Raw genomic sequence first — 23,811 nt, 5'->3', positions numbered from 1 at the left:
CCAGCTTCCCATCGCCGCTCCAGTTCAGACCAACGCTCAAAATCAAGCCGACGCTCTCGCCCCAGCAGCACAGAAAGGCCCCACACTAGTTTTCAAGAGCAATCAAAAAGCCACTCCGCAGCCACATCAAGCCCCTTGTCTGCAGCTCAGGACAAGGTGCCAGTGGGTATAAGCACAGCCCGTTTGTCAGCAGACATTCAGGGGATACTTGATGACCTTCAGCTGGAGTGTAAAGCAGCTGAGAAGGAGGAGAGGGCCCGTCAAAGATCCCGGGGTGGGAGCAATGGTAGGAGAGGGAGAGGGGGTTCAGGGTCAAGAACAAGGAATCCAATGTCTGCTTGGGGAACTACAGTGGCCACAGGTAGCTCCTCCAGAGGATGCCACAGCGCCAGCCCAACTACACAACGATCAGAGGCTGCCAACATGGCGGACGCAGCACACAAAAAGCGACACTATGATGCAGATTCCGTTCGCCAGTACATTGCCCGACAACAAGAGGAGAGGAAGAAACGCCAGGCAGAGGAGAAGAGGTCACTCAGAGAGGAGACAGAGAGAAGAAACCAAAGACTGCAGGAGCTCTACAGGAAGCAAAGAGAAGTCGCTAAAACAGTGGCCTTTCCCAGCGAGACAACTGTTGCTCCTGTACAAAAGCGACTACAGGAGACCTACAACAAACTGCTGCTGGAGGAGGCCCATCTCAGCGAGGATACCACTCGGATTCACCCTGCTGCTCCTTATAGTCAAATGGTATTGTACATAAAAAATATGAAACATGACTATACCATTAATATATGATAGCTTGGTGGAATGATTAACTTAATGAAAGGAGAAAATTCACTTTCCCCATCTGTTAGAAATGAAATATATATTTCTAACATGTTCCAACAGAGACCTATGTACCAGCCCTCTGGAGAATCAGACAAAGAAAACAAAAGACTAGACGCACCGCAGAGCCCCTCGAGCAGCGATAGGTCTTTAAATGATCAGCAACCCCCATTATCCAGGTAAACACACACACACACACAAAACTGCCTGCTTTGCTCACTAACTCACCAGAATAATAACCTCCCTATACACAGATTCATACACACCGATTAAAAATAACCTTGCTGCAAGTAATTGTATTGAATTTCTTAGAAAATTCTTGTATCTCTCTTGGAAGTAAAGTTTGTCTGGAATCACTTGACTGTATCAAACAGAGAAACTGTGTTCTCAGGTTGTTTTTTGTTTTTGTGTTCCTGCTTGTTTCTTATGAAAACCCCTTGCAAGTGCCTCAAAAGCCTTTTTTTCTCAGAATTTGAGTATAGGATTGAAGAAAACCACTACAGGGACTTTAACTCTCACTGATAATAATATAACAAGATAACATAAAATAAAGATTAAGGTTTTAATGATTTAAATGTTCCCCCTCTGTGTATGTTGAGGGATTATGTTTGTTCTAATTATTGTTTTTCATCTGGTTACAGTGTACACTGTCATGATTTTGCAAATGTAGACAGGATTATTGTGCTCTACTTTTAACAGTTATGTATCAGGCTAGTAATGCATGTATTCAAAACTGTAGCTACATTTGCTGGGGAATGGAGATGCAGATGTCAAGGCAGAATGAAAGATCTCTGAAAGCAGGCTGTTTATACATTTTTTTCTCTCCTGTTAACATTGTCTTTTCTTTCTTGCTTTGTCTCAGGAATGATCTGGATGTAGGAGTTGCCTCTTTGCGTCAGCCAGACCGCCTGAGCCCTGCTGTGCGACCTACATCTAGTCCCAGCGGAAGTTTGCCAGGTCCTTTTGGTGACCATCTTCTCTCTCAGCTTCTCAGGCTTGAGACGGCAGGGGCCGCCGGTGACATCAGGCACACCCAGAGGCCAGCTACAGCACCCAACAACAGGTCACATTCCAAGATGTCCCGCATTGAGGCCCTCAAGGCCACCGCTGCATCCCTCTCCAACCGAATAGAGAGTGAGGCACGGAAGATTGCAGGGGAAGGCATCAACTACGGTACGGCAACTTCAATGGACATGGATACTATTTTGCCCCCTCGACCCTCCCTGGCTAATCTTGATGATGGATTCTGGACAGAAGCAGCTGCCGCTGAAAATAATGATGTAGCATTAAGTTTCCAGAGGATTTTGACTAGCACAAGTCATCGTTCATATAATGGGACAACTTTTCCAGGAGCAGGCAATCTGCATGCCCTCACGGGACAGAAAGAAATGAGGAGTACACACACCAATTTGACCAATCCACAAACAGTAACAGGGCCCACCTTCAACAGTTATACACAAGAGAGTGGGAAGCTAGTCAATGGCTTGGAAAAGGTAGAAATAGTGGATAAAATGGCTCAAAGGATAGGCTACGACAAGGTGGAGAATCAAATAGATCTCCATGACTCAAGTGCCGGTTCTCTCAGTGAGGGTCCCATTCTGAGTGAAGGGAGTTTTTTTTCAGAGGATGAGGCAAGCCCTCCTCACCCCTCCAGCAATCGTGTATCTCGACCAGCAGATCGGCCGGACGCAGTAGACTACTGTGCCGGTGTAAGAAGGGATTACCAGCGGCTGCCTGAGTTCCAGAGGGAGGCGGCAAGATGCTCGGCCCTCAGCCCCCCATGTGCTCAGCAGGACAGCAGTAAGGCGGCCTGGGAAGAGCTGAACAAAGGAAGCCCTTTAAGCGTAATCAACATTTTCACCAAGAACCTTCATGGCTATGTTAAAGGTTGGTTTGCTTGTGAGTGCCTTTCCATTTAGAGGAAAATATGTCAGTCGAGTTTTCTGTTCTAGATGTGGGTGGTGAGTCAGTTTGTTATTTGTCAGTGGATTTATGAACTTTTCTCCTCCTTTTGATATTTATTATATTATTTGTTGCTAACAGAATATGTTTTCAGACATGACCTCTGGAAAATTGGGTCTGGGCATTTTCAGGAGTTTGTTGTTCTCAAATGTCGAACGCAGCAGGGGCTTGTCTGAGTCAGAAGCGTTCACAACGGCATTAACATTTCTGAAACATTCTGTGGTGTCTGGGTAGAGCATGCAGGAGGCAGGACATGACGAAAATTCTGCTGCGGAAAGCAGTGTTTTTGTTTACAGTCAACAACATGCCCACTCACTCACAATGAGACTTCCAGAGATTTTCCTGCCGTATTCTCACATGGGCTCACTCTGAGCAGGTGGAAGGAAAAGTTTCGGTAAATGTCTGTAGCAACATTTGCGTTCTCACATGCAGCCCCTCTGGAAAAGTTCAGGAAAATTTCCAGACTTCAGTGCACGTCTGAAAGCAACTAGAAAGAAAAAAGTAAAGATGCTTGTAGTTATTTTTGTACTCATGAATAAGCACACACACACACACACACACACAACACACTGACAATCAGCCTACACAAGTTCCTAAATATTTCTTGTCTGCTTTGTTTCCACCTTGTCCTACAGTGAGTGAGAGGAACTCAACCCCTTCTCAATCTTTTCACTCTGGAAATGGGCTCGGAGACGCAGCACTTTATGAAGACGACTTTGTGTCATCACATAGCAGCAGAACCACTGGCCAGTTAAGGAGAGGATCAAAATCACCAAGGTAAAAGGAAAAACTGCATATACAGAATATCTTCAAGTGAACACTAGGTGGCATTCACGTCTCACAGATGAAAAGCTCATGCAGTCCTCTCGGACAGCAATCTTTCATGAGTTCATATAAATCTATGATGCAGGCTTTTTAGAAGGAGGATAACTAATACAAACATGAGACATACAGTTTCTGATTGTTAATATTTTTGTTGTGTATCAAAGATTCTAACTTTAATCTAAAGTGATTTGTTCACACTTTTCTCTCCTCTCTGTCAGTGTGAACAGTCACTTTGAGGAATTGATGAGAAGGTCTCCTTATGAGAAAAGTGCAGGAGGCATTCATTCCCACCATTCATCCTTTCACTCATCTGTTCACTCACCACGTATTTCCTCTGGTTCAACGTCTGGCTCCTCGCCCCTCTCTAAGCACTCCACCAGAAAAAGAGGTGAGAATCCGTGTGTCTTTGCATGTTCCATGCGAGAGCGTCGGCATGTTTTCATGCTATGAGCCTGAATTCTTAAGTTTTTTAAAAACTAAAATAGAAATAAAGGAAATTGCCTCTGTATGGCCATTTGCAATCACAAACCTTGCTGCTGCACAATGTAACTCCATTCCTTTACAGGCACAGCATCGGACCAGAGTGATGGCACTCTGGTGGGAGAGCAGAGGAGCTCCTGCTCACCTCCGTCGGATGTATTATCCTCTGACTCCAGGATGAGGGACTCAGACAAAAGCTCTGCCCAGAGCGATGCTAAGAGTGTCCACTCCAGTGAACCCTCGGGGCATTCTCACCAAAGGTAATGATCCTCGGAAGATGAAAACTGTCCAGGTGCAACATTCCTGTTTTCAGTGTGTTTTTCGGTATAGAACACTTATACGATATCAAACTGAATCATATGTGCAGTGATTTCATAGAAGTGGATGATCATTGAGTGGTGTTGCCACAAGTGTGAATTACACACTCATCCAGTTGTCTCTGTTATTTCATTCCGTTGTCTCTGTTATTTCATTCCGTTGTGTTTTCTGTTACCTTCAGTGTGACTGAACCCACAAAAAACATTTGTCAGAAGAGTGGTGGTGCTGTTGTCATACTTTGGCATTTTATGCTGCCTTATTTACATTTTCAATTGGTACGTGCACTCGGAGATGAATGGGATCTTTCAGCGTTGGGTCTTTTCAGTTGTTGCTGTTCCAACCTCTCAAAAACGTCCACTTGGGCATCTACCGTAATTACCCAAAGGTTAATTTATCTGGGCATGACCAACTACTAAACTGCACGAACGGAGCCCAAGTGGAGAATGCCAGTCCAAACAGCCTTGTGGCTTGCTGTTCTGTTGAGCACTTTCAGATTTAAGCAGCCGTGCAGTGCCCAGCAACAGGAGGAGACTGCAATATAACCCAAGACAGAAAACAGTGGTTATTTTGTTTTGGGGGCCAGCAGGGTGGTTGGTCGGGTCAGCCAGCTTCACCGCAGCTTGGGCCTGCTGCCATAGGAAAGGAGAGAGTTTTTTTTTCTTTTAATCTCAGTCCACAGTTGTAACATTTGAGCCCTCTAATGCTACTCTGAAGCCAAGGTGGCAGATTCCTGCCATTCTGTGCAGTCTGTATGTCCTAGACATTCAGATGGGACTGCATCGATGGCACTGTTTACATAGCATGTTGTTGTTTTACTGTGATAGTGACTTAAATTGACTTCACAAAATAAAACCTAAAATATTTCTTTAGATGTGTTACAATAGGTGTCGGTGAATTCTGCAGGTTTTTGGCAGATTGTATTAAAATGTTTCTGTTTTAGCATTGAGATCATGGAAAATATGTACTTTTAATACTATTTTTATAAGCATTTGAGTGTGATTGTTATCATTGGATAAGAATGGTGCCACTGTCTTCTATCCTTAATGGGGAAGTAGAGTGTATCCTGATCTCTCTGACATCGTCTTGGCCCCCAATCATCTCTGAGCAGCACAATATATCCATTCATAGTCTGGGCCTCTCACAGCAGGGTTATGCTACCTCAGGCAATCTGAGGGTTTGCAGAGCTCCCACTCTCTTTATCATTTGGACAACCCCCCCAGTTCAAAGCAGTCAAATACTGCTGAGCTTTCTGTGGTTTGAAAAACAATTTTAGAACTTTTTTTAAATGGATATCATGTAGGTTACATCAGGCCCCATCTCCTATTTTCCACGTATTCAATATCGCCTTTTCACATAGCAGCACTTTGTGTCTGACATATCTTTTTCAAACATATCTTGATTTGTAATCAATTCCCCACAGATATTTGTAGACCCCCCCATTAACCAGTGATATGACCCATCCACCTGAAAAATAAAACCACACCCACTCAAGAGAAGTGCTCCTTTGATTCAAACTTAAAATCACATGGATAGGTAACATTTCATTACTTTTTATTTTCTAGTTTGGCCCTGGATGGAAAGAAGTTCTCAGTGGTCAAGCCCAAACATGCTTCTCCTCTCGGCTCTCCAGACCATGGGCCTCCTCCAGGAGCAGACTCGTCCAGTGAGCCTGTAAGAGGTGGCTCAGATAACATGAATGTAGGCACCACAGCTTCCAGTGGTAGAGTTGAGACCAGGACCACAGGTAAATAAAACCAATATCAATATAACAATAGCGATGTGAAAGAAAAGGTTGGTTGCACATACACATCCTTACCTGTTTCTTTTGGTATGCATTAGGTCTACTTGTGTATTACATTGCTCTCAAAGGGCTTCTCTCCAACAACAAATCTGTTTATTAATGCCTCTCACCTTTTGCACCCTTCCCTGTCTCCCAGGAGAACTACAATATTCACCTGCTGTTCTGCAGCAGCGTATGGCAGCAGAACTCCAGTACCTAGAGTCCGTTGAAGAGTCAGTCCGACAACTGGGCGACATGGAGAGGCTGGTGGGCGTGTCCACGGCTCAACAGGAGAGTGCGTCCTTGGCACAAATGCTCAAGGTAACAGTGGATATAATGAGTAGTTTTAGTAGTAGTAGTAATAACTTAAACTGGACAAATCAAATGCTCAGCTGTGTATTTAGCTGTGTCTGTATTATTGTTATGCAGTTAAAATTGAATTTAACCTATCTTCGAGAATTCTCTTTCTAATTGATGCCACAGAGAAATGATTTGATAGTAGGTGTATAGTTGTTATAAGTTACAGCATAAGATGCTCACAGTTGTAAATGTTACTGTATATAGTAAGTGATGAGACAAAATATAAACCATGTAGACTTTGTTGCATAATGTTAAACTATCAAGGCTGTAATGAACTTTTGGACGTCTGTCTTTCATATAATGAACCTCATGTAACTTTACTTCAGTAATTTTTCTTTTTAGAGACTCGATATAATTTTTTTTTTTTTCCCTCTATACATTTTATAGACTTACTGCCTCACTGTAATGATTCTGTATTGATGTACTTACTGAGCTGCTGTATGAACTTTTGACACTGCAGGCCAAGCAGCAGCGCCATGAGCGTGACCTCTATGAACTGAAGATCAAGGCTGAAAGAGAAGCCCTGGAGACAAAGCTACAGCTGGAGGAAAACCGCCAGAGAGTGGCCAGGGTATAAACGTGTATTTTTAGATGACCCATTTGGTGTTGGTTTCCTCACCTTTTTGAAGTACAAGCTAGGAGAACTTTTATTTTTCTTTGTGTATGATATGTGTGTGCATGGTTTCATCTAGGCTCACATAGAACTGCAGGAAAATTTGGCAGCGACTCAAAAAGAGACCTTGGGCGGCCTCCAAGAGGCAACTACTAAGATGATGAGTCAACAGGCTGAGGCAGCGCGGTACACAGCTGACGCTGCCCAACACATCAAGGAGGTTAGCAATCACTGCCTTCCCCTCTGCCTGGAAAACAGGCAGTGTCTTCATTTTGTAACAAAAGCTCATGGATTTTTGAGTTACAGCAAGGAAATAATAGATATGATTATTTGTTCTCTATATTCCCGTCTGTCAGATGACAGAATTGGCACGGTCGCAGATTGCAGGAGCTTTAGTTGTCGCTCCTGCTGCCATCAATACCTCCATGTTGGACCAGCTGGAAGAGCAGGAGACCTCCAATGCAAAGCAGCAACCGGATAAAGCTGACTCTAATAGGTAAAGCCATATTTTTGAGCAGTACATATTGTTTTTCCTTGTTAATGGCTGTAAACATATTTAGGCTTGTTGCAGGATTATGTTATGACCATCAAACTCAGAGATAATACTGAGGAACCGTCAAAAAGACATTGCCATCACTCTTAAGTGTTTTAAATGTTTATAACTGAGAGCCAAAGTTAGTATTTGTTTTAAATGTGTCAAGTGTGTGTCTCTTACAGCTTCCAGAGTGAGATGTCAAGTAGTAGGACCAAGCCAGACCAAATTCTGTCTTCTCTGAACAGCCTCAGTCAATCTGACTCGTTATCCTTCAGAAGACCCAACCTTAGGTACCAGTCGGGTCTTTCATGTAGCACTAGTTTCACTGTTTGCATTTGTGTTTGGAGAAGAGAAACCAAAAGAGACACTTAATCTGTCTCTTTCTTATTTCCTCAGTGGAGCAAACTCAAGCAGCCACAATAGCCCATCGTACATCTCCTCTGACCACAGAGAACGAACAAAGAAAGAAGCGGGAGATGGAAAATGGAGGAAGGGGGGAGCTGAGGAGAGGACGGAGAGGGAGGCAGGCAGCAGCTCCATAGAGGAGGAAGTTCATACAGCAGCAAATGACTCCCTCTGCAGTGACAGCATCCCCTCCATGGTGGATGAGAAAGGTGCAGAATGACAAGCATGACCACAAGTTTAAAAAGCTGATATGTGTTTCTTTTTTTTTAACACGTGCACACTACTGTATTTACTTAATATTTCGCTGCCTAGACAGTTTGTGTAGTTGAAAACTTGCAGTGTTCACTCAGCCTTTGCTATTTCTGACCCCACCACCCAGGAGACAGTATGTCAGTGGCAACAGAATACTCTCTCAAGTTTGATGAGTCCATGACAGAGGACGACATAGAAGAGCGATCGTTCCGCTCTCTGCTGCCGTCTGAGGCGCACCGTCGTGGAACTATGGAGAAAAAGTCACGCCACCATGAGGAATCAGAGGATGATGGCGCCATTCACAACGCAACATTGGTTTCAGGGGCACACAATATCTTGAAGGTGAAAAGGCAGTGTAGTCAGACACATCACTGACAGTATCATTTCCCCTCAAATGTGATATTTCTTCCCTTTTTTTACCCTACATGTTTTCCAACTCACTCCCTTTTAATATGCAGTCCTTTTAACTTATCTGTTGCAGCAGATCTTAACCTTTCCACCTTATGTTCTCCTGCAGTCTCAAGAGGCAAACATGGCCTTCTCTGGTGGACAGGACAGCTTTTCTCAGTTCACCATGGACATGGTGCGTCAGTACATGAAGGACGAGGAAGTAAGACTGCAGCATCAGAGCTCGCTGTTGCGTCTTCGCCAGAAGGCTCTCAAAGAGAAGACGAAGACGGAGCTGGCCTGGCTAGAGCACCAGAAAAAGACGCTGAGGGACAAGGGAGAGGATGACAAAATGCCACCAATCAGGAAGAAGCAGAGGGGCCTTCTGATGAAACTCCAACAGGAGCAGGTATTTGGGGGAAGAAACATAATGACACTCAGTGACTGTTAAGTTTCGGCGTTTTGATCTTAACAGTCACTAAATAACCAACCATCTCTCCCCCTTTACTCCATGTTCCAAGGCCGAGATCAAGCGACTTCAGGAGGCCAACAAAGCAGCCAGGAAGGAACGACAGCTGTTGCTGAAGCAGCAGGAGGAGATTGAGCGGATGAGAAACTCTACACTCAGACTGAAGGAACGTCTAAAGTGTGCTGGGGGTGAAGCACCACCGGTAAGTATTGCTTTCACAGACTTTACAGAAGAGGTTTCAGTCCAATGTTGTCTGTGATCCAAAAACAAAATCTTGTTTAAGTTAAGTAAGAAAACATATTTATCTGAAGACCACGCTGCTACATTCTTCTTTAGGCTTCTCTTGATTGCCTTTACTAATCATTGGCTCATTTGTGTCTGACCATTTCTCCATCCTCCAGGAGACTCCTGTGTCAGAAACACCAGTGTCAGAGCCGGCTTCCCCCAACACGAGGCATACCGGCAATAACCGCAGTCCTTCCCCCCCGCTTTCTATCTCTGGAAGTGAGACCAGTAGCATCATGCAGAAGCTGAAGAAAATGCGCACTCAAATGGATGAGAAGTAAAGACTTTCATTTAATTTTTCATATATTCATTTGGTTATTGACCAGCATGCAAGTCATGCTCCTCATCTGTCTTTCGTAGCACTTACAGTAGGTTTGTCCTGCTGCCAGTCACCCCCCTTGTGTTTTCTTTGTTCTTTCCTTATTTTTGTTTTATAAAACATTAGGATTTTTCCACTTTTTTTGTTCATCTTACCACAACCTAGGGCTAATCATCTTTGAATGTAGAATGTGTGCTGAAACTGAATTTGAAGTGTTCTTAATCATTTTCTTGCATAACTCTGATGCACAGTGCACACTTGGCGAATACCATTCAGATATACAAGAATTAATTCAATTTTATAAAGGAGTTTAGATATATTTTATAGCTGAAATGCTCTGCATTAAGTGCTGCACTGTGCTGGTTGCGACAGTGGATCTTTTGAATTCGTTCTTTCATGAGTAAGATGTTTAGAAAAGTTCGACTTTGAAGAGTTCTTCAGTAAGGGTCTTTACCCTAACTAGCAACTAACCTAATTGAAACTTACAGTACTATCAGTGCATGCCATCTTTGCTTGCTGTCTTAAGTGCGGTGGATGTGAAGATAAGCATGCTCCATGTTATTCTCCCTCTAGACTAAACTAGCATCCACACTCTTCTACAATACTCCCCTCTAACATTTAAAGCTTTAACAGTTCATGAAAGGTGTTTTTTATAATAAGATTTGTCTGATGCAATCTTTAACAAATGTTTAAGAGCATGGACTTCAGATAAAATTAAACACTATGTAATCTTACCATTGAAACTTAGAATATCAGAGGCATGATTATTTTCCAGATACAAGTTGTGCACGCCAATACTTTTATGACATCCGTTTCTCTTGTGTTGACCAGTTACTAAAGTTCCCGAAGGTCTTCGAGGTTTTAGACTTAGCCACCAGTTTTGGTCAGCTGATTTTAGAGCCTCTCATGACCGCATAGCTCCAAAATGTAGGTCAATTGCTCTGGGGTTTAGGATTTATGAGTTGGCTAAAAATCACAAACCATCATCAATCCATGGAAGATCTTTGTCTTAGGTCAAGATGTAATTATTTATGAATTATCTAAAAATTAGACATAGAAATTTGTGTCTGATTACGTATTTATTAGCTTCCTTGCTTTGCCATGATCCTTAAAAAAAAGTATTGGGTGTCTGTTCCCTTCCCTCTGTCATTCTCTATCAGCACTCTTGTATTGTTGATCATAGCTGAAGCAAACCATATGTTCAACAGTACGTAACACTAACAAAGTTGAAATCACTTCAACGAGGCTGTAACTGTTCATACACTTTAATCTGTTTGACATTTACTAGTTTGCCTATTGTTTAAGTCGTCCATATGCAGTTGCAGCAGTGATCCCCCACCCCATACCAGTCACTTAAAACCATATTTGCTCATATTGCTCTTCTTTCTCCCTTCTCTCTACATGTCTTTTCCCTTTCTATCTCTTGTGTTTTTAATGTCCCCCTCCTCCTTACATTGTGTGTGTGTGTGTGTGTGTGTGTGTGTGTGTGCGTGCGTGCGTGCGTGCGTGCGTGCGTGCGTGTGTGTGTGTGTGTGTGTGTGTGTGTGTGTGTGTGTGTGTGTGTGTGTGTGTGTGTGTGTGTGTGTGTGTGTGTGTGTGTGTGTGTGTGTGTGTGTGTGTGTGTGTGTGTGTGTGTGTGTGTGTGTGTGTGTGTGTGTGTGTGTGTGTGTGTGTGTTGTACATGTCCACACCCATGTTCGTGCGACTCTTTTGACTTTGTCTGTTGCGTGCTTGTATGTTGTAGACACTGCTCTCCTGTCCACTACTTCTTCTCTGTCTTCACTGCCCACCACTGGGCCTCCCTCAGTGTCTGTCTTCCCAACCTTCACCCTAAATTCCAGCTCTTTATCTACAACCAGTTGGTCAGGTACTGTACAGTGATCTCTACCTCTTCCCCAGCACCTCCACCTAGCTCTGCCCTGCCTCACCTCCCACCCCATGGAACATGCTTGTGTTCATCCACCAGCACGGGGACCCTGTGTGGGTGGGATGGTGAATGACGAGTGATTCGAGGTGTTGTGGTTTGGGGTTTTTTCTGTGAGGTTTTAAAAACTTGCAGGATAGAATTTTGTGGGTCGAGGAATTTCACTCAAAGCTTGTTAAGTGCCCAAGGAAAGCTGCTTTACAGAAAACAAATCTAACCTTTTGACATCTTCACTTTGAATTCAAACAATTTTTAATGCGAGTTTGCAATATTTGTCTTACCAGTGAGTTAAATCACTGATTCAGTTTTAAATGGTTAGAAACTGAGATAAGAAAGAAGGTCAAAGGTTATTTTTATTCAGTAGGAGCCTTCCTTGTCAGATGGAAATCTCAGGCCCAGAGCTGGGATTTCACTCATTTCTGTGGTGTTAAATTTACGACTCTTACCTCTTTATTTTCTTGCCTCTTGGAATGAATGATGAATAAGCTTCAATGTATCCACCCTCTCCCCTCTTGTGGCTGCTGGCTGGTCTGCCTCAGACCAGTTATTGATATAAAACGTTTTCAGATTGAACCACACTATGACTTGAAAGTAACAGACTTGTGCTTAGAACAGACCAGAGATAAAGTGGTCTATCTCTTTAATGAGCCCAGTAAATCTTAACTAGCCCTCTTTATTAGGTAGTTGTTGCATAGGATGGGATAATAAGTACAGATGGCCATTGGCTTTAATACAGTTTGGGAATGCACTCAAAGACCCCCCTCCAGTCTGGTTCCTCAGTAACTGGCTTGTCATCAGTTTACATTAGGTCAGGAAAAAGGCCTCTAAATTAGATTAAGGCTAAATAATACTGCACTATAATGGCACCCATAGCTGTGGGAGACCCCATTACACAGCAGCTATACCTGACTGCACTTTGTTTTGATGGGCATCTGCAGATATATGTATGTATAAGTGACCCAGTCAGAGGTAAATGTTAGAATTACAAATTATTTTGCCTGTGCATGATAACAGAACGCTTTAGTTTAGTCATTATCCTTATTGGTTAGGGGAGTGTAGTAAATGTAAGAGGTCATGTTAAAGATACAGGTTTAAATGTCTCTATGCGTGCGTGCGTGCGTGCGTGCGTCCGTGCGTGCGAGAGAGAGAGAGAACAGGGCGAGGGACTGCACCCAATCAATTAACTTCTGGTTTCCAGACTGATGCATGAATCTGACATTTTTCCTCCTCTTCTTTATGCCTGAGTGACATGTCATCCTATTTTTTTTGTTGTTGATGGGTGCTTGTACACTTCAATATTTGGATGATTATTCGAAGCATGTATCAGGTGTGTATGTGTGTCTTTGCTTCTGAATGTTGGCCAGATGCTTGAGGTGAATTTGCTGTGAAAACTGGATGTCCACGTGATTTGGGTCTGCTTTTTCTTCTGCGGGGCCATTTTAACCATTCCTAATGCTGAATGTCTTCTTCTATTCTCTCCCTCATCACTGCCGCCTTTTCTCCTCCCTCATCAACCATCTTCTTCCTGTCTTTCTCTTCCTCTTCATTTCTCTTCACCATCATCTACAATCTCTACTTTTTCTATCTCCATTCTTTTTCCCCCTTCAACTTTACCATCCTTATCCACAGGTTCCTGACCAAGCGGGAGCAGCAGCTGATGCAGAGGCGTCATCATGCCGAGGAGCTGCTGCAGTGGAAACAGCGGCTGGACCAGGAGGAGGCCGAGGTCCGTAGGATGGAGAAAGAGGCCCTGGCTGTCTGGGACAGGACGGCGTCTCAGGACAAGGATTGTGAGAGTCAGAAAAATGCATCCTCTGACTGTAGTCCTAGTCACCACCGAAGATCCGAGCCCAGGACTGACAGTGAGAAAGGTGAGGAACAGGATTATTTAATTTTCAAGTGTTTGGCAAGTTGTTGACAAGCTGTTTTTAAAGTCAAAAGAAATATAACAAGGAATGGTGTTTGGAAATCCAATGTAGATCACATCCTATTGTTTGGGAAATGTCAAAATCAGTACAGACAAATAACAGTAACTTGATATTTAATTTTTTTTTAGAGTATGTGAGTGAGGGTGACTGTTCCTCAGCGACACCTGATTCAAGTATACACACAGAGGGATTGGGGTCCCGGCAACCAGGAAGCCCCTCCTCAGCAAATCCTGTGTCAGTCCCTGAAACACCTTTGGCCTCCGCCCAGAGCAGCCCTGCAAACTACACCCTAGACTTCGCTTCAGCTTCTCCATCATCGAGCAGACAAGTGCGCATAAATGTTGTCATATTTCCTGTCTGTGTTTCAGTGTTCAGTTCCTCTCTTTTGATGGCAGCAGAGTTCATTTTGAGTGTATATATGAATCCGACATGCCGAAGAGAGTGAATTTTCCAATTGTAAACATATTTCAGTGAGTTTCATTTAGAAAAATTCTGTAAAAATGCCAATTGGTTTATTTGTAGTCTTTCTCTCAACTATAAAACACACAGAAAACTTTATATTGTTTGAGGGACATGTAAAGGGATAACTACCCATTTGTTAGTTACTGGGTTGTTGCTGTTGTTGTACACTGAAGTGAGAATACCTTCTCTTCCCCTCCTTCTCCTGCTCCTGCTCAGTCCCTCCAGTCTTCTATATTCAAAGGCAGCCACAGCCCTGCTGCCTCTCCTTCCGATCGCAGCAGCAAAACCAAGATGCAGCTTCACTCCTCCTCCAGGACCGCCATCCAGGCCAGCACTCAGCCAGCTGACTTCCCCGTGGCCACACAGACTGGTGAGTAACCCGATGACTCAACACACACTGAACATACATTTTGGGAGTGATTAGTAGCTCCTGATAGTTCTCAGAGAAGACCAGAAAGAGTGGACGTAGTGCAGCTATAGCACTGGCACCGTGTAGTCAGGCATAATGTGATGCTGCCAGGAATACATTATGCAAGCACTTCCCTGATACCGAACCTGCTTAGCTGTGTGATGGGAGGAGAGAACACATTGCATTGCACTTAGTTATCGCAAAAGCTAAGACAGTTTTGTTGGCATAAAATTATAACTGAATGTGTTTCATTCATTTTCAGGCTTCCCTTTAAACCTTTAATCTTTGCATTACTGTTCATTGTGTACAAGCCATAGCAACATACACAATAACGCATTTTACACATTCTTGATAAAGAAAATGTACACTAATCCTCAAAGAACTGGGTTGGAACTGAGTTCGAGTGGGCACAAAGTTGGATTAGCCATTGCTAATCAGAGGTCTGGCACTGGGTTCGCATTCTAACTGTGATTTATCATCTGATTTTGCCTTCAGAACCCATTTCTGACCAGAGTGACATAGAGAGTCGTATCAAGGCCCTGAAGGAAGAACTAAGAAAACGAAAGTTTACGGCCCTTCAGCTCAAAAAAGAGCAGAAGAAGAGAAACAAGGAGCGATTGAAGGCGAAGGAGGCGAGCCTGCTGAAGCAGCTGGAGGTAAATGTGTGTTTGGGCTTTTAGGCGGCTACTTTTTAAGATACTGAAAATGCATTTGTCTGCTTGCGTGTGTGTGTATTTGTCCATGTATTAGTACATTTATGATATCTTCATTTTTTTATCCCTTTCATTTTCAGACCTATGACAACTTCATCGAGAAAACTCAGGCAGAACTGAACAAGGAACCGGATTCAACCACTGATACAAAGTCTGTCGCAGAGCAGTCAAGTATTAAACCACCTTCTCACAGGTACCAAAAATGTTTTTGTGTCTTTTAATGTAATTTGATTTGAAAGTGATCAGTGCTCAGTTCATAAAAAATGCCTCTTTCTTAGGTCTGAAAAGAGCCAAGTGTCTGACTCTGACAAGAAAAAAACTGATGCTTCATTTAACCACAGTGAGTGATTCATACTCATTATTACTACTGTACCTTACATACAGCATTTATTTAAAGATACATTTTGACAATAAATGTTTCAGTAATAATGTGTTTCTCTCCTAATGTTAGATGCCCCTCCTGAGGCTGATCATAGCAGATCCACCTTGGTGCCTGAAGGATTTTCTGATGAAGACCCACCAACTGTCACTCCAACTCCAGTATACGGTAGCCCAGAGTGTCCAACCTCAGGGCTGAGAAGCCGTCAGTCCACTCTGGATCTTTTAAGACCTTCCTCTAAGGAAACCAAGACACAGACTATGGAGTCTGTGGATGAAAACACTTTGTCAAAATCTGAAATTCAGGAAGAACTGGAGGTGGAAGTAAGCTGCAGGTTGGAGGATCAACACTCTGAACGTCTCTTCAAACTAGAAGAAGAAGACAGACTCGACTCCCACATGTCTACAACTAAACATGTTTCCTCTTCAGTGAGTGAAAAACATCGGTTATCTCCATCTGAAGCAGAGGATGTTTTAAAATCTAAAATTAAATCACATTCAGCTGCAACGGACCTCAACTCCTCACCACATCCAAGCTACAGCTCTTCAGCCAGTGCTCCCTCCTCCTTGCCTCACTCAAAAAAGGCAGCACCCATTAAGGGTGCTGAAGCCTTTTCTCCTTTGGCAGATGGCTATCTTGATGACTTTGAGCCATCAGTGGATTCGTCACCCAGGGAGCGCCATTGTAGTTCCAAGCCTGAGTCGCAAATCTCAATCTCCCCGTCTGAAGTGAAGGGGTCAAAAAAGGACTCCCCCAGCAGAGCCACGCTCTTTGACAGCCAAGATGAAGAGGTAGAGGAGGAAATAGCTGAGGAGCTGAGTCACCATTCTGGCACAAGTGAACCTAGCCACCATTCCGGAAGACTGCTTGATCTCAAGCAGACGGAAGACATCAAACTTGACTATAAGAGCATTAACTCCAGTCACTCACCACCCGTCTCTCCTTTGCAGACCCCTCTTTCTCCCGTTATAGATGAAATGCCAAGTTTTAACATTGGGGAACGGGTTCTTGTGGGCAGTGTTCAGCCTGGCACGCTGAGATTCAAAGGCCCAACCAGCTTTGCCAATGGCTTCTGGGCTGGCGTGGAGTTGGATAAGTCTGAGGGGAGCAACAATGGCACTTATGATGGAGTGATGTACTTTGAGTGCGTCGAGTGCCATGGTATCTTCGCTCCTCCAGACAAAATCACACACCTCCCAGATAAGTTTGAGGTCTACGCAGACACCACAGAGGACAAGGACTCGTTCTTTGATGATCTGTCAGACAAAGGTGGGGATAAATGGCAAGTAGACGAGGAAGGAAACAATCGAAAACAAGGAAATCTTGAGGGTAAAAATGAACAAACATCTCATGAAGACTTTGGGTCTCGGGATAAAAAGATTACAGACGATCCCCTTCGCAAGAACCAGACCCACCTCAATTCAGAATCCAAGCATCAACTTTCTAATGGCAACAGTCAGGACATAATGTTGGAGTTCGACTATGCACCAACAACTCTCCTCATCTCGGACATGGACAAGATTGGCCTGCGGAAGCAGGATCAGACAGAGATTACAACCCTTGTCGAGAGGGAAGATGTAGACTCACAACACCAGTTTACTCCCGCTGATCTTACCACAGATATCAGGGATGTTGAGGGCAAAGAGAAGGACACTGATGCACTGGACAAGTTTACAGACAAGCTCTTCAAAAACTTTGTGCAAGATGCTGTGAAACAGTTTGCTGAAATTAAAAAGGCTAAGGAGCAAAAGATAGAAGCTGCCAACCAGATGAATGGGGAGATGTTTTGTGAAAATGTCGAAGAAGCAAAGTGGATTTCTTCAGTGGACCAAAAAGATGGTCTACCTTTCTTCCCACCAATAGAAAAAGAGGAGCTGTCTTCTCCAGAGCTGTGCAACCGACCAGTGAGTGAATATTTCTGATTCTTCAGTAAGGTATAACAGGAAATTAATTGGTTTGGTTTTCAATATGAATAGAAAAGTAAAACGAGATAATACTGGTCAGTACTGTGATTGAACTGTGGAATTTTGATAATCCAGTTACTGGCAAACAGTACTTGTTGATTTGACCTCGAGGACCCTCGGTTTTGGGATGTGTTCAGCCAAAGTCCATTTCTGTTTATTGACAGACTTTTGCTCTTTGCTGAAATCCCTCCGTGTCTGAAACGTCAGTAAGAAAGAATACTCTTTAAGATCAAAAGTGTAAATACCATGATTTATAATGAGTCACGGTGCAATAACATATTCAAATTCATTGAATGTTTAAATCTAAGCTTGGAAGTGAGCATGAAACAGTTTGTTTTTTTTTCATTCCAGGAGAGTCCAGTGTTGGGGGCCAGCGGTCAAGAGGAGCTTGCTAAGCGACTTGCAGAGCTGGAACTGAGTCGTGAACTGCTCAATGAGCTTGGTGACGATCAAGACTGGTTTGATGAGGACTTTGGCCTCAGCTCCCGCAGGGAACAGCAGAGGCTGAAACAGAAACAGAGAGAGGAAGAGGAAGAGCTCAGGCTTGGAGAAGGAGGCCTGGGAAGGTCTGGCTCATCAGCCGGAGTTCCCATGGGGGGGCTGGTCTCATCACCCGGTGGAGAACAGCAGGTAAAGTCTCCCCCTAGACCTGAGCTACCTCTTCCCCTGCCTCCCAAACTACCTGAGCAGCCAGCCATGGTGGTGCCCCACTCGGCCGCAGAGGTGGAGAAGATGGTCCATGCTGCCACTCAGGAGATCTGGGCGGGCTGTGGCCTGGGGAGGGAGGGAGCAGTGACCCTTGCACATCTGCCAAACCCAGAACCTTCACAAGAGTATTTGGGTAAAGAAGCCAGCAGCCAGGACCAGGAAGCCCTCTCCATCCGCAGCTACAGAAAGGTGAAACGATGACCTTGCAAAACATTTTTTTAAAATTAAAAAATAAGTTAATTTAACATTATCAACCATACAGACATCCTAGATGCAGGCTTATTGTAAAACTGCAGTCTGACCACTTGAAGACTACCTTGGCTTACTTTCGGTCCTCTCTCCCATTGTGCTCAGTACACAAATGTCCTGCTTCAGTAGCTTAGGCTGAAGGCAGCTGGACTCACACTTAATCTAAATGGGTCTACTGAGGTTAAATGCTGGACAAGTTCCCAGTATTCAGCAGATTCCTCTCAGATGAGTGTCCCAACATTTTCAAGAATACACAGCTATTTCAGTAGCCTTTGGCTAACTACTGTGAGATCTCCCTGTGCTCATTGTGCTGAGAATCGTCAGACTCACAGACTGCCCAAGTCGGTCAGATACTTTGCTTTGAATGCAAATACTAGAAGCTGTAATTAGTGAAGTCGTCCTTGGTTCAGTTTATTTAAAATGACATGTTTCAGCTCTCGTGTCTCATTGCTCTCTGTTGTTCCCCAGGGTGTATTTGACCTGACGTGGGAGATGCTTCAGGAGATCTATGCCGAAGACCCCAGAGCTGATCAGCCTCAATGGGTCAAAACACGACGAGTCAAGTCGTCGTTCCACAGAGTGAGAACGCCAGGAGACATCACCAAAATCCAGGTACAGTACAACAGGACAATCACCACCAAACAGACAACAGAGACAATACATCTGATGAGTACGAAACAAAACAGCCAGACACCAAACTTCTTATTTAATTGTTCTATGTCTTACTAGATTTTTTGTGGTTTGTTTCTTTACTATAAGTGTATTTAGCAGCACACAATTTGGCTTTGTGTTCCACTCTGGTTTTCAGCAAATTTTTGGCCGTGCAGTTTTACAGGTCTCTTTACAGTCACCTCACTTCAAATGCAGTGTCATGCCTTTCACGCGTGTGATGATTTACCTTGTTTTTTTCTACATTGTTGAACAGGCGTTCATCGCGGCAGAAGTACTGAAACTGTACGGTCTGAAAAAGGATCAGAGCCAGAAGACTGACTGGCAGAAGATGCTTAAATTCGGCAGAAAGAAACGTGACCGAGTCGATCACATACTGGTAGGTCCCCAAAATCATTTTAGGTAGCAGTTTCACATAAGGGACTACATTTTTCGGTCACCAGGACAGAACCCCTTTTATGTGGTAGGTGTTTGGAATCATCAACATGTGTTTCTTGTATTGTTTTCACAAGTTGTGTCAGAACAACAGGATGTTACAGGAATTGATAAACACTGAAACTGCCATAGGGAATTTTGCATAAAACTCAAAGTTGACATTTAAACTCTCATTCGTGACATTTTCCCACTTAACTCACTGCAGCATGAGCAACTGATGTTGGTACCAGTGTCATAGAAGTGATCCATGTTTGTTCTCTCAGGTGCAGGAACTCCACGAGGAGGAGGCCCAGTGGGTGAACTATGACGAGGACGAGTTGTTTGTCAAGATGCAGCTGGCAGACAGCATCTTTGATGCGTTGCTCAAGGACACTGCAAACGTGCTGACGCTAATTTGCGACAAGAGGGCCAAAAGAGACGCCCTCTCTTGACGGCTTTCCTTCATAGATTTTTTAACTACAACCTCTAGCTCAATCCCAGTTAGTCCTCACTACCCCCAGTGAGCTCCAGCCAACCCACCGCCGCTCAGTCTTCCACCAGCTGATGTGCCAACAGCAACCCTCAGATGCCTTCAATCCCAGCGTTACCTCTCGGCTCAGCAACTCCTTCTTATTTCTGTGACATTCATTTGCTGAATTTGCTTCAGCTAACTTTATTGTACACACAAAATGCCTCTTGAGCAATCCTCACACTTTAATACCATCTGGTCTCAGTTCTCACCTTCTGGACTGGTCCTTTTGTAAATGTCTGTCAGAGAATGAACAGATGTTTTGATAGAGTGGACTTGTGCCATTTGTGAGCATTTAAAGTCCGTTAATGCTGCTAAGTTGATAGTTCCAAAGGGGGAATAAAATATAAAATCCCCCTAGAACAGAAGTGGGTTGTAGTTAATTTCTTTTTGAATCTAAAAAAATATATATATTTTGATTCAAAAAAGTGTAATAGAATATCAGAAAAAAAATAACAGTGTGGTCTTTAAGTGATTTGACAAGTGACACGTGGTTTGTTTTCACCTCCAGGAAATTTAAATTTAACAGTGACTATAAGCTGAACTGCCGACTTTTAGCTCTAACTTATTTGTTTTTTTTAACATCCGTATTGGGTGGAAAGGAAAGTGTAGCAATTGTAGCCTCTTATATGTAATCTCCCATTTTAAGGGGCTGTACGCCTTAAAAGAAAATAGTTTACAGCGATCCTTTGCTGTTCGTCTGATCTTCAGCGAGTACAACGGGCCTTAAATGGTAATAGATCTTCGACTGCGTGGCCCTACACACAGCTTGCTTGTTTTGATGATTTGATTAACGTCATTATCCTGTTGCATTGCCTTTAAATGTAGGGGACGATGTATTTAAAAAAGAAAATCAAACACTGTTCATCCGACAAGGAGATGACCAACCCCTCCTGAATTCCCTTACAGCTGAGAGGCAGCACTTCAACTTCATAATCATTGTTGAATGTGCAGAGAGCTGAAACAGTGAAAATGTGTCAGAAAAATACTTCAGACTACACTGTGTTGGAACATCACTGAGTTCAGATATTATATGAAAAAAATTGCCTACTTGATTATATTATTTATTGTGAAATTATCACTTGGAGCAGAAAGGAACATTGAGAATTGTAAATGATCTTGTCAACCTATAGATGAGAGGAAGATAATTTTAACATTGTGTAAAGAAAATTTAATGAAACTGTAAAAGCACAACTAAAAATGTGAATGTGGCAATACATTATGCAGGAGGTTTAAATAATTCTATGGAAACCAGAAAAAAGAACATGGGGAAATCTGTTTTTTAATATTTAAAAGTTGTAGTGTTTTAAGAATGAATTGATACTGTTTGTGTAATGTTGTCGTGGCCACAAATGTCCATTTGGTCAACACAATCACTGTGTCCCACTTCTGTACTATATGTTCATTTTTTAATGCGTACTCTACGTACCAGTGATAACGGATTGAATCTCGTACTGCTCATGATGTGTTTGTGAGAACACTACACACTCAAAATACACTTCAGCATATGGTATTAAAGTGGGACACACTGTCAGTAGGCTGGACTTGATATTTTTAAACGGTACTGAAATGCTGGATTTGAGCCTTACTTACTCTATAGTCCTTTTACTTTCTATGACCTCAGACGACACCTGCAGCTGTCTCCTTTCACAGTCGGTTATCTTGGACTCTCTGTAGTTGAACATTAACTAAGCAAAGCAAAAAAAAACCACGCATCACGGCTCTCTACTCCACTGGTCGATGTGAAACATTTGGGCTTTTGAGCAGTTGACAAGTTCAGACCAGTCATCACAATAAAGCCTGACAGCAGAGGCTGTCTCTCTCTGTGTTCAGTTTAAGTGCCTCTTTTAATTAAGTAAGTTGCAACACACTCTGTTGATGTCTCCGCATCCTTTGGGCCTATTTTCTTTGAATGTCTCTTCCACTGCTGGTAACTACCAATTTCTAACTGATCCTTGAACCTCCTCCTTCTGGCCGGTTTACCAATGCTTCAGTTTCTGCCTTATCGATGTTGCTGTATCAAATTGACATTTGGACATTTTCTATACCTTCTCTTTTTCCTGTACCTGAGGAAATGTTCGTAAAGCTAAAAAACAAAAAAAAAAAATAAAGCTCACTCTTACTCACTCCCCACATCTGTACATATAGACACAGCTGAGTTATTGTATTGATAAACTGCAACAGGAACGAGTTTGTGGACACTCCCGACACGTGACGGCTTAGCCCTCCTGCTGCCCTGAGCGAGTCATTGAGCTGATGAGACTGAGCACGTACGACTCGTGCCTGAGGGTTTTTTTTTTTTTTCTTTGTTTTGGCCTCACTGTCAGCACTGCTTTGAACCAACAAACTGAACTGTAAAAACTCGTTGTGGCATGTGTGACAGAGCTTGATCGTCCTCACTGACTTTTTGGAGCTTAAGTGACCTTAAACTGAGAACTAAATGTTTTGTGTTTTTTCTACCGTCAGTGTTTTAACAATTGCTTCGGCGTGTGTTCAAACTGTCAATGATAGATGTAGAAAAAAGACCAAAAAACATTTGATACCAATTTGTCTACAGTAAATGACTTGTGTGTTCGGTCTACAGGCAGATGTAACTGTTATCCTGACTTGGTTAGTACCTTAGAAACCCTCTGTCCTTTTGGATTGATTGTAAGTGGGAGGAAGTTAAGTTCTCCTCTGTAACTATGCAGTACTTGGTCTTATGCATCCTTTTATATGTATGTATCAAACAACTTGGATGTCTGCTGTTAGTCCTCTAGGTTAGATGCATTTTTCACGTAGCTTTAAGCTGTTTTGTGTCAGGTGGAGTTGCTTTTCTTTACAAGGTGATGGAGCAACTTCACCTTTTAATAAAAGGTGTAGTCTGATCCCGTTAACCGGATTTACACCGCAGGCACAAAAAGATTTGATTATCAAATTAACCCCGTCAGGCTAGACTTCCCTCTTTTCAAACGTGTATGATTATTTATAATAATGTGCTCTGAGTGTGCGCTTAGTGCACTTGGAGACTTGTACAATTCTTTTATGGGTGTAAATATACGGTCTTTCCACTCGGACCTGCTGTTACTGTAACCTGAACGACTGTTGTAAAATAAACACTGTTTACTTTGCAAATATGTACATAGTATATATTTGTTAACAAGACGAACCTTGAGATTGTAAATAAAGCTTTCGCTGTTTCTAAAGGAATATTCTCCACTAATGTGTCGTAGTAATTGTAATTGGCGCACAGTGTTGTTACATCAGTGACTCAAGGCAAAAATTAATAAATTACAATAGACCACATGACTAATCCTAGTCATGGGTTAGGATTAACTGATTAAATGATATGAATTATTAAAATGTGACATCTTGTGGGGGGGTTTTAATGCTCTACTAACGACTTATTTTCCAGAGTACAAGTTAAAATCTTTTTTTTCTTTTTTTTATTCAATGAAAAATGCTTTTATTTTGAAAAGACAAATGCGCTCCAAGGACAACTTACTATCTTACACTTTCTTTTATTTCACAACAAACTTTTTATGTACTGGGACCTGAAACTATTAACTTTAATTGTTGATACATGCAAAAAAATATCTTTACTCGAGGTCATCTCACTTGTTTTGTAGCTTTTCAAACCAAACAGTCTGTGTCTCAGTCTTTGTCTTC

At 42.8% G+C, this 23,811-nt stretch overlaps 1 protein-coding gene across 4 annotated transcripts in view; it reads left to right on the top strand.

Annotated features, from left to right (window-relative positions):
- cep350 (centrosomal protein 350) overlaps positions 1-23,352 on the top strand; it is a 31,686-nt gene extending 8,334 nt beyond the window's left edge. For 2 of the 4 annotated variants that reach the window (XM_035646666.2, XM_035646667.2), the window contains exons 10-38: positions 5-747; positions 889-1,004; positions 1,688-2,712; positions 3,423-3,564; positions 3,831-4,000; positions 4,178-4,352; positions 5,973-6,154; positions 6,348-6,511; positions 7,011-7,121; positions 7,243-7,383; positions 7,520-7,659; positions 7,881-7,988; positions 8,095-8,312; positions 8,483-8,697; positions 8,873-9,151; positions 9,264-9,413; positions 9,613-9,773; positions 11,560-11,682; positions 13,369-13,610; positions 13,796-13,995; positions 14,346-14,499; positions 15,034-15,194; positions 15,332-15,444; positions 15,530-15,591; positions 15,703-17,534; positions 17,946-18,491; positions 19,020-19,163; positions 19,477-19,599; positions 19,919-23,352. In XM_035646666.2, coding sequence (XP_035502559.1) covers positions 5-747; positions 889-1,004; positions 1,688-2,712; positions 3,423-3,564; positions 3,831-4,000; positions 4,178-4,352; positions 5,973-6,154; positions 6,348-6,511; positions 7,011-7,121; positions 7,243-7,383; positions 7,520-7,659; positions 7,881-7,988; positions 8,095-8,312; positions 8,483-8,697; positions 8,873-9,151; positions 9,264-9,413; positions 9,613-9,773; positions 11,560-11,682; positions 13,369-13,610; positions 13,796-13,995; positions 14,346-14,499; positions 15,034-15,194; positions 15,332-15,444; positions 15,530-15,591; positions 15,703-17,534; positions 17,946-18,491; positions 19,020-19,163; positions 19,477-19,599; positions 19,919-20,086 — 8,108 coding nt within the window. In that variant the 3' untranslated portion in view covers positions 20,087-23,352. The remainder of the gene's footprint in view (positions 1-4; positions 748-888; positions 1,005-1,687; positions 2,713-3,422; positions 3,565-3,830; positions 4,001-4,177; positions 4,353-5,972; positions 6,155-6,347; positions 6,512-7,010; positions 7,122-7,242; positions 7,384-7,519; positions 7,660-7,880; positions 7,989-8,094; positions 8,313-8,482; positions 8,698-8,872; positions 9,152-9,263; positions 9,414-9,612; positions 9,774-11,559; positions 11,683-13,368; positions 13,611-13,795; positions 13,996-14,345; positions 14,500-15,033; positions 15,195-15,331; positions 15,445-15,529; positions 15,592-15,702; positions 17,535-17,945; positions 18,492-19,019; positions 19,164-19,476; positions 19,600-19,918) is intronic. The other 2 variants (XM_035646668.2, XM_035646669.2) reach the window with 2 other exon arrangements.
- Positions 23,353-23,811: the final 459 nt, after the last annotated feature.

The sequence above is a fragment of the Scophthalmus maximus genome, chromosome 13, assembly GCF_022379125.1.
Source record: "Scophthalmus maximus strain ysfricsl-2021 chromosome 13, ASM2237912v1, whole genome shotgun sequence".
Taxonomy (NCBI): Eukaryota; Metazoa; Chordata; class Actinopteri; order Pleuronectiformes; family Scophthalmidae; genus Scophthalmus; species Scophthalmus maximus.
Note: the sequence above shows the minus strand (reverse complement) of the source record. Positions and strands in the feature narration are given on the sequence as shown.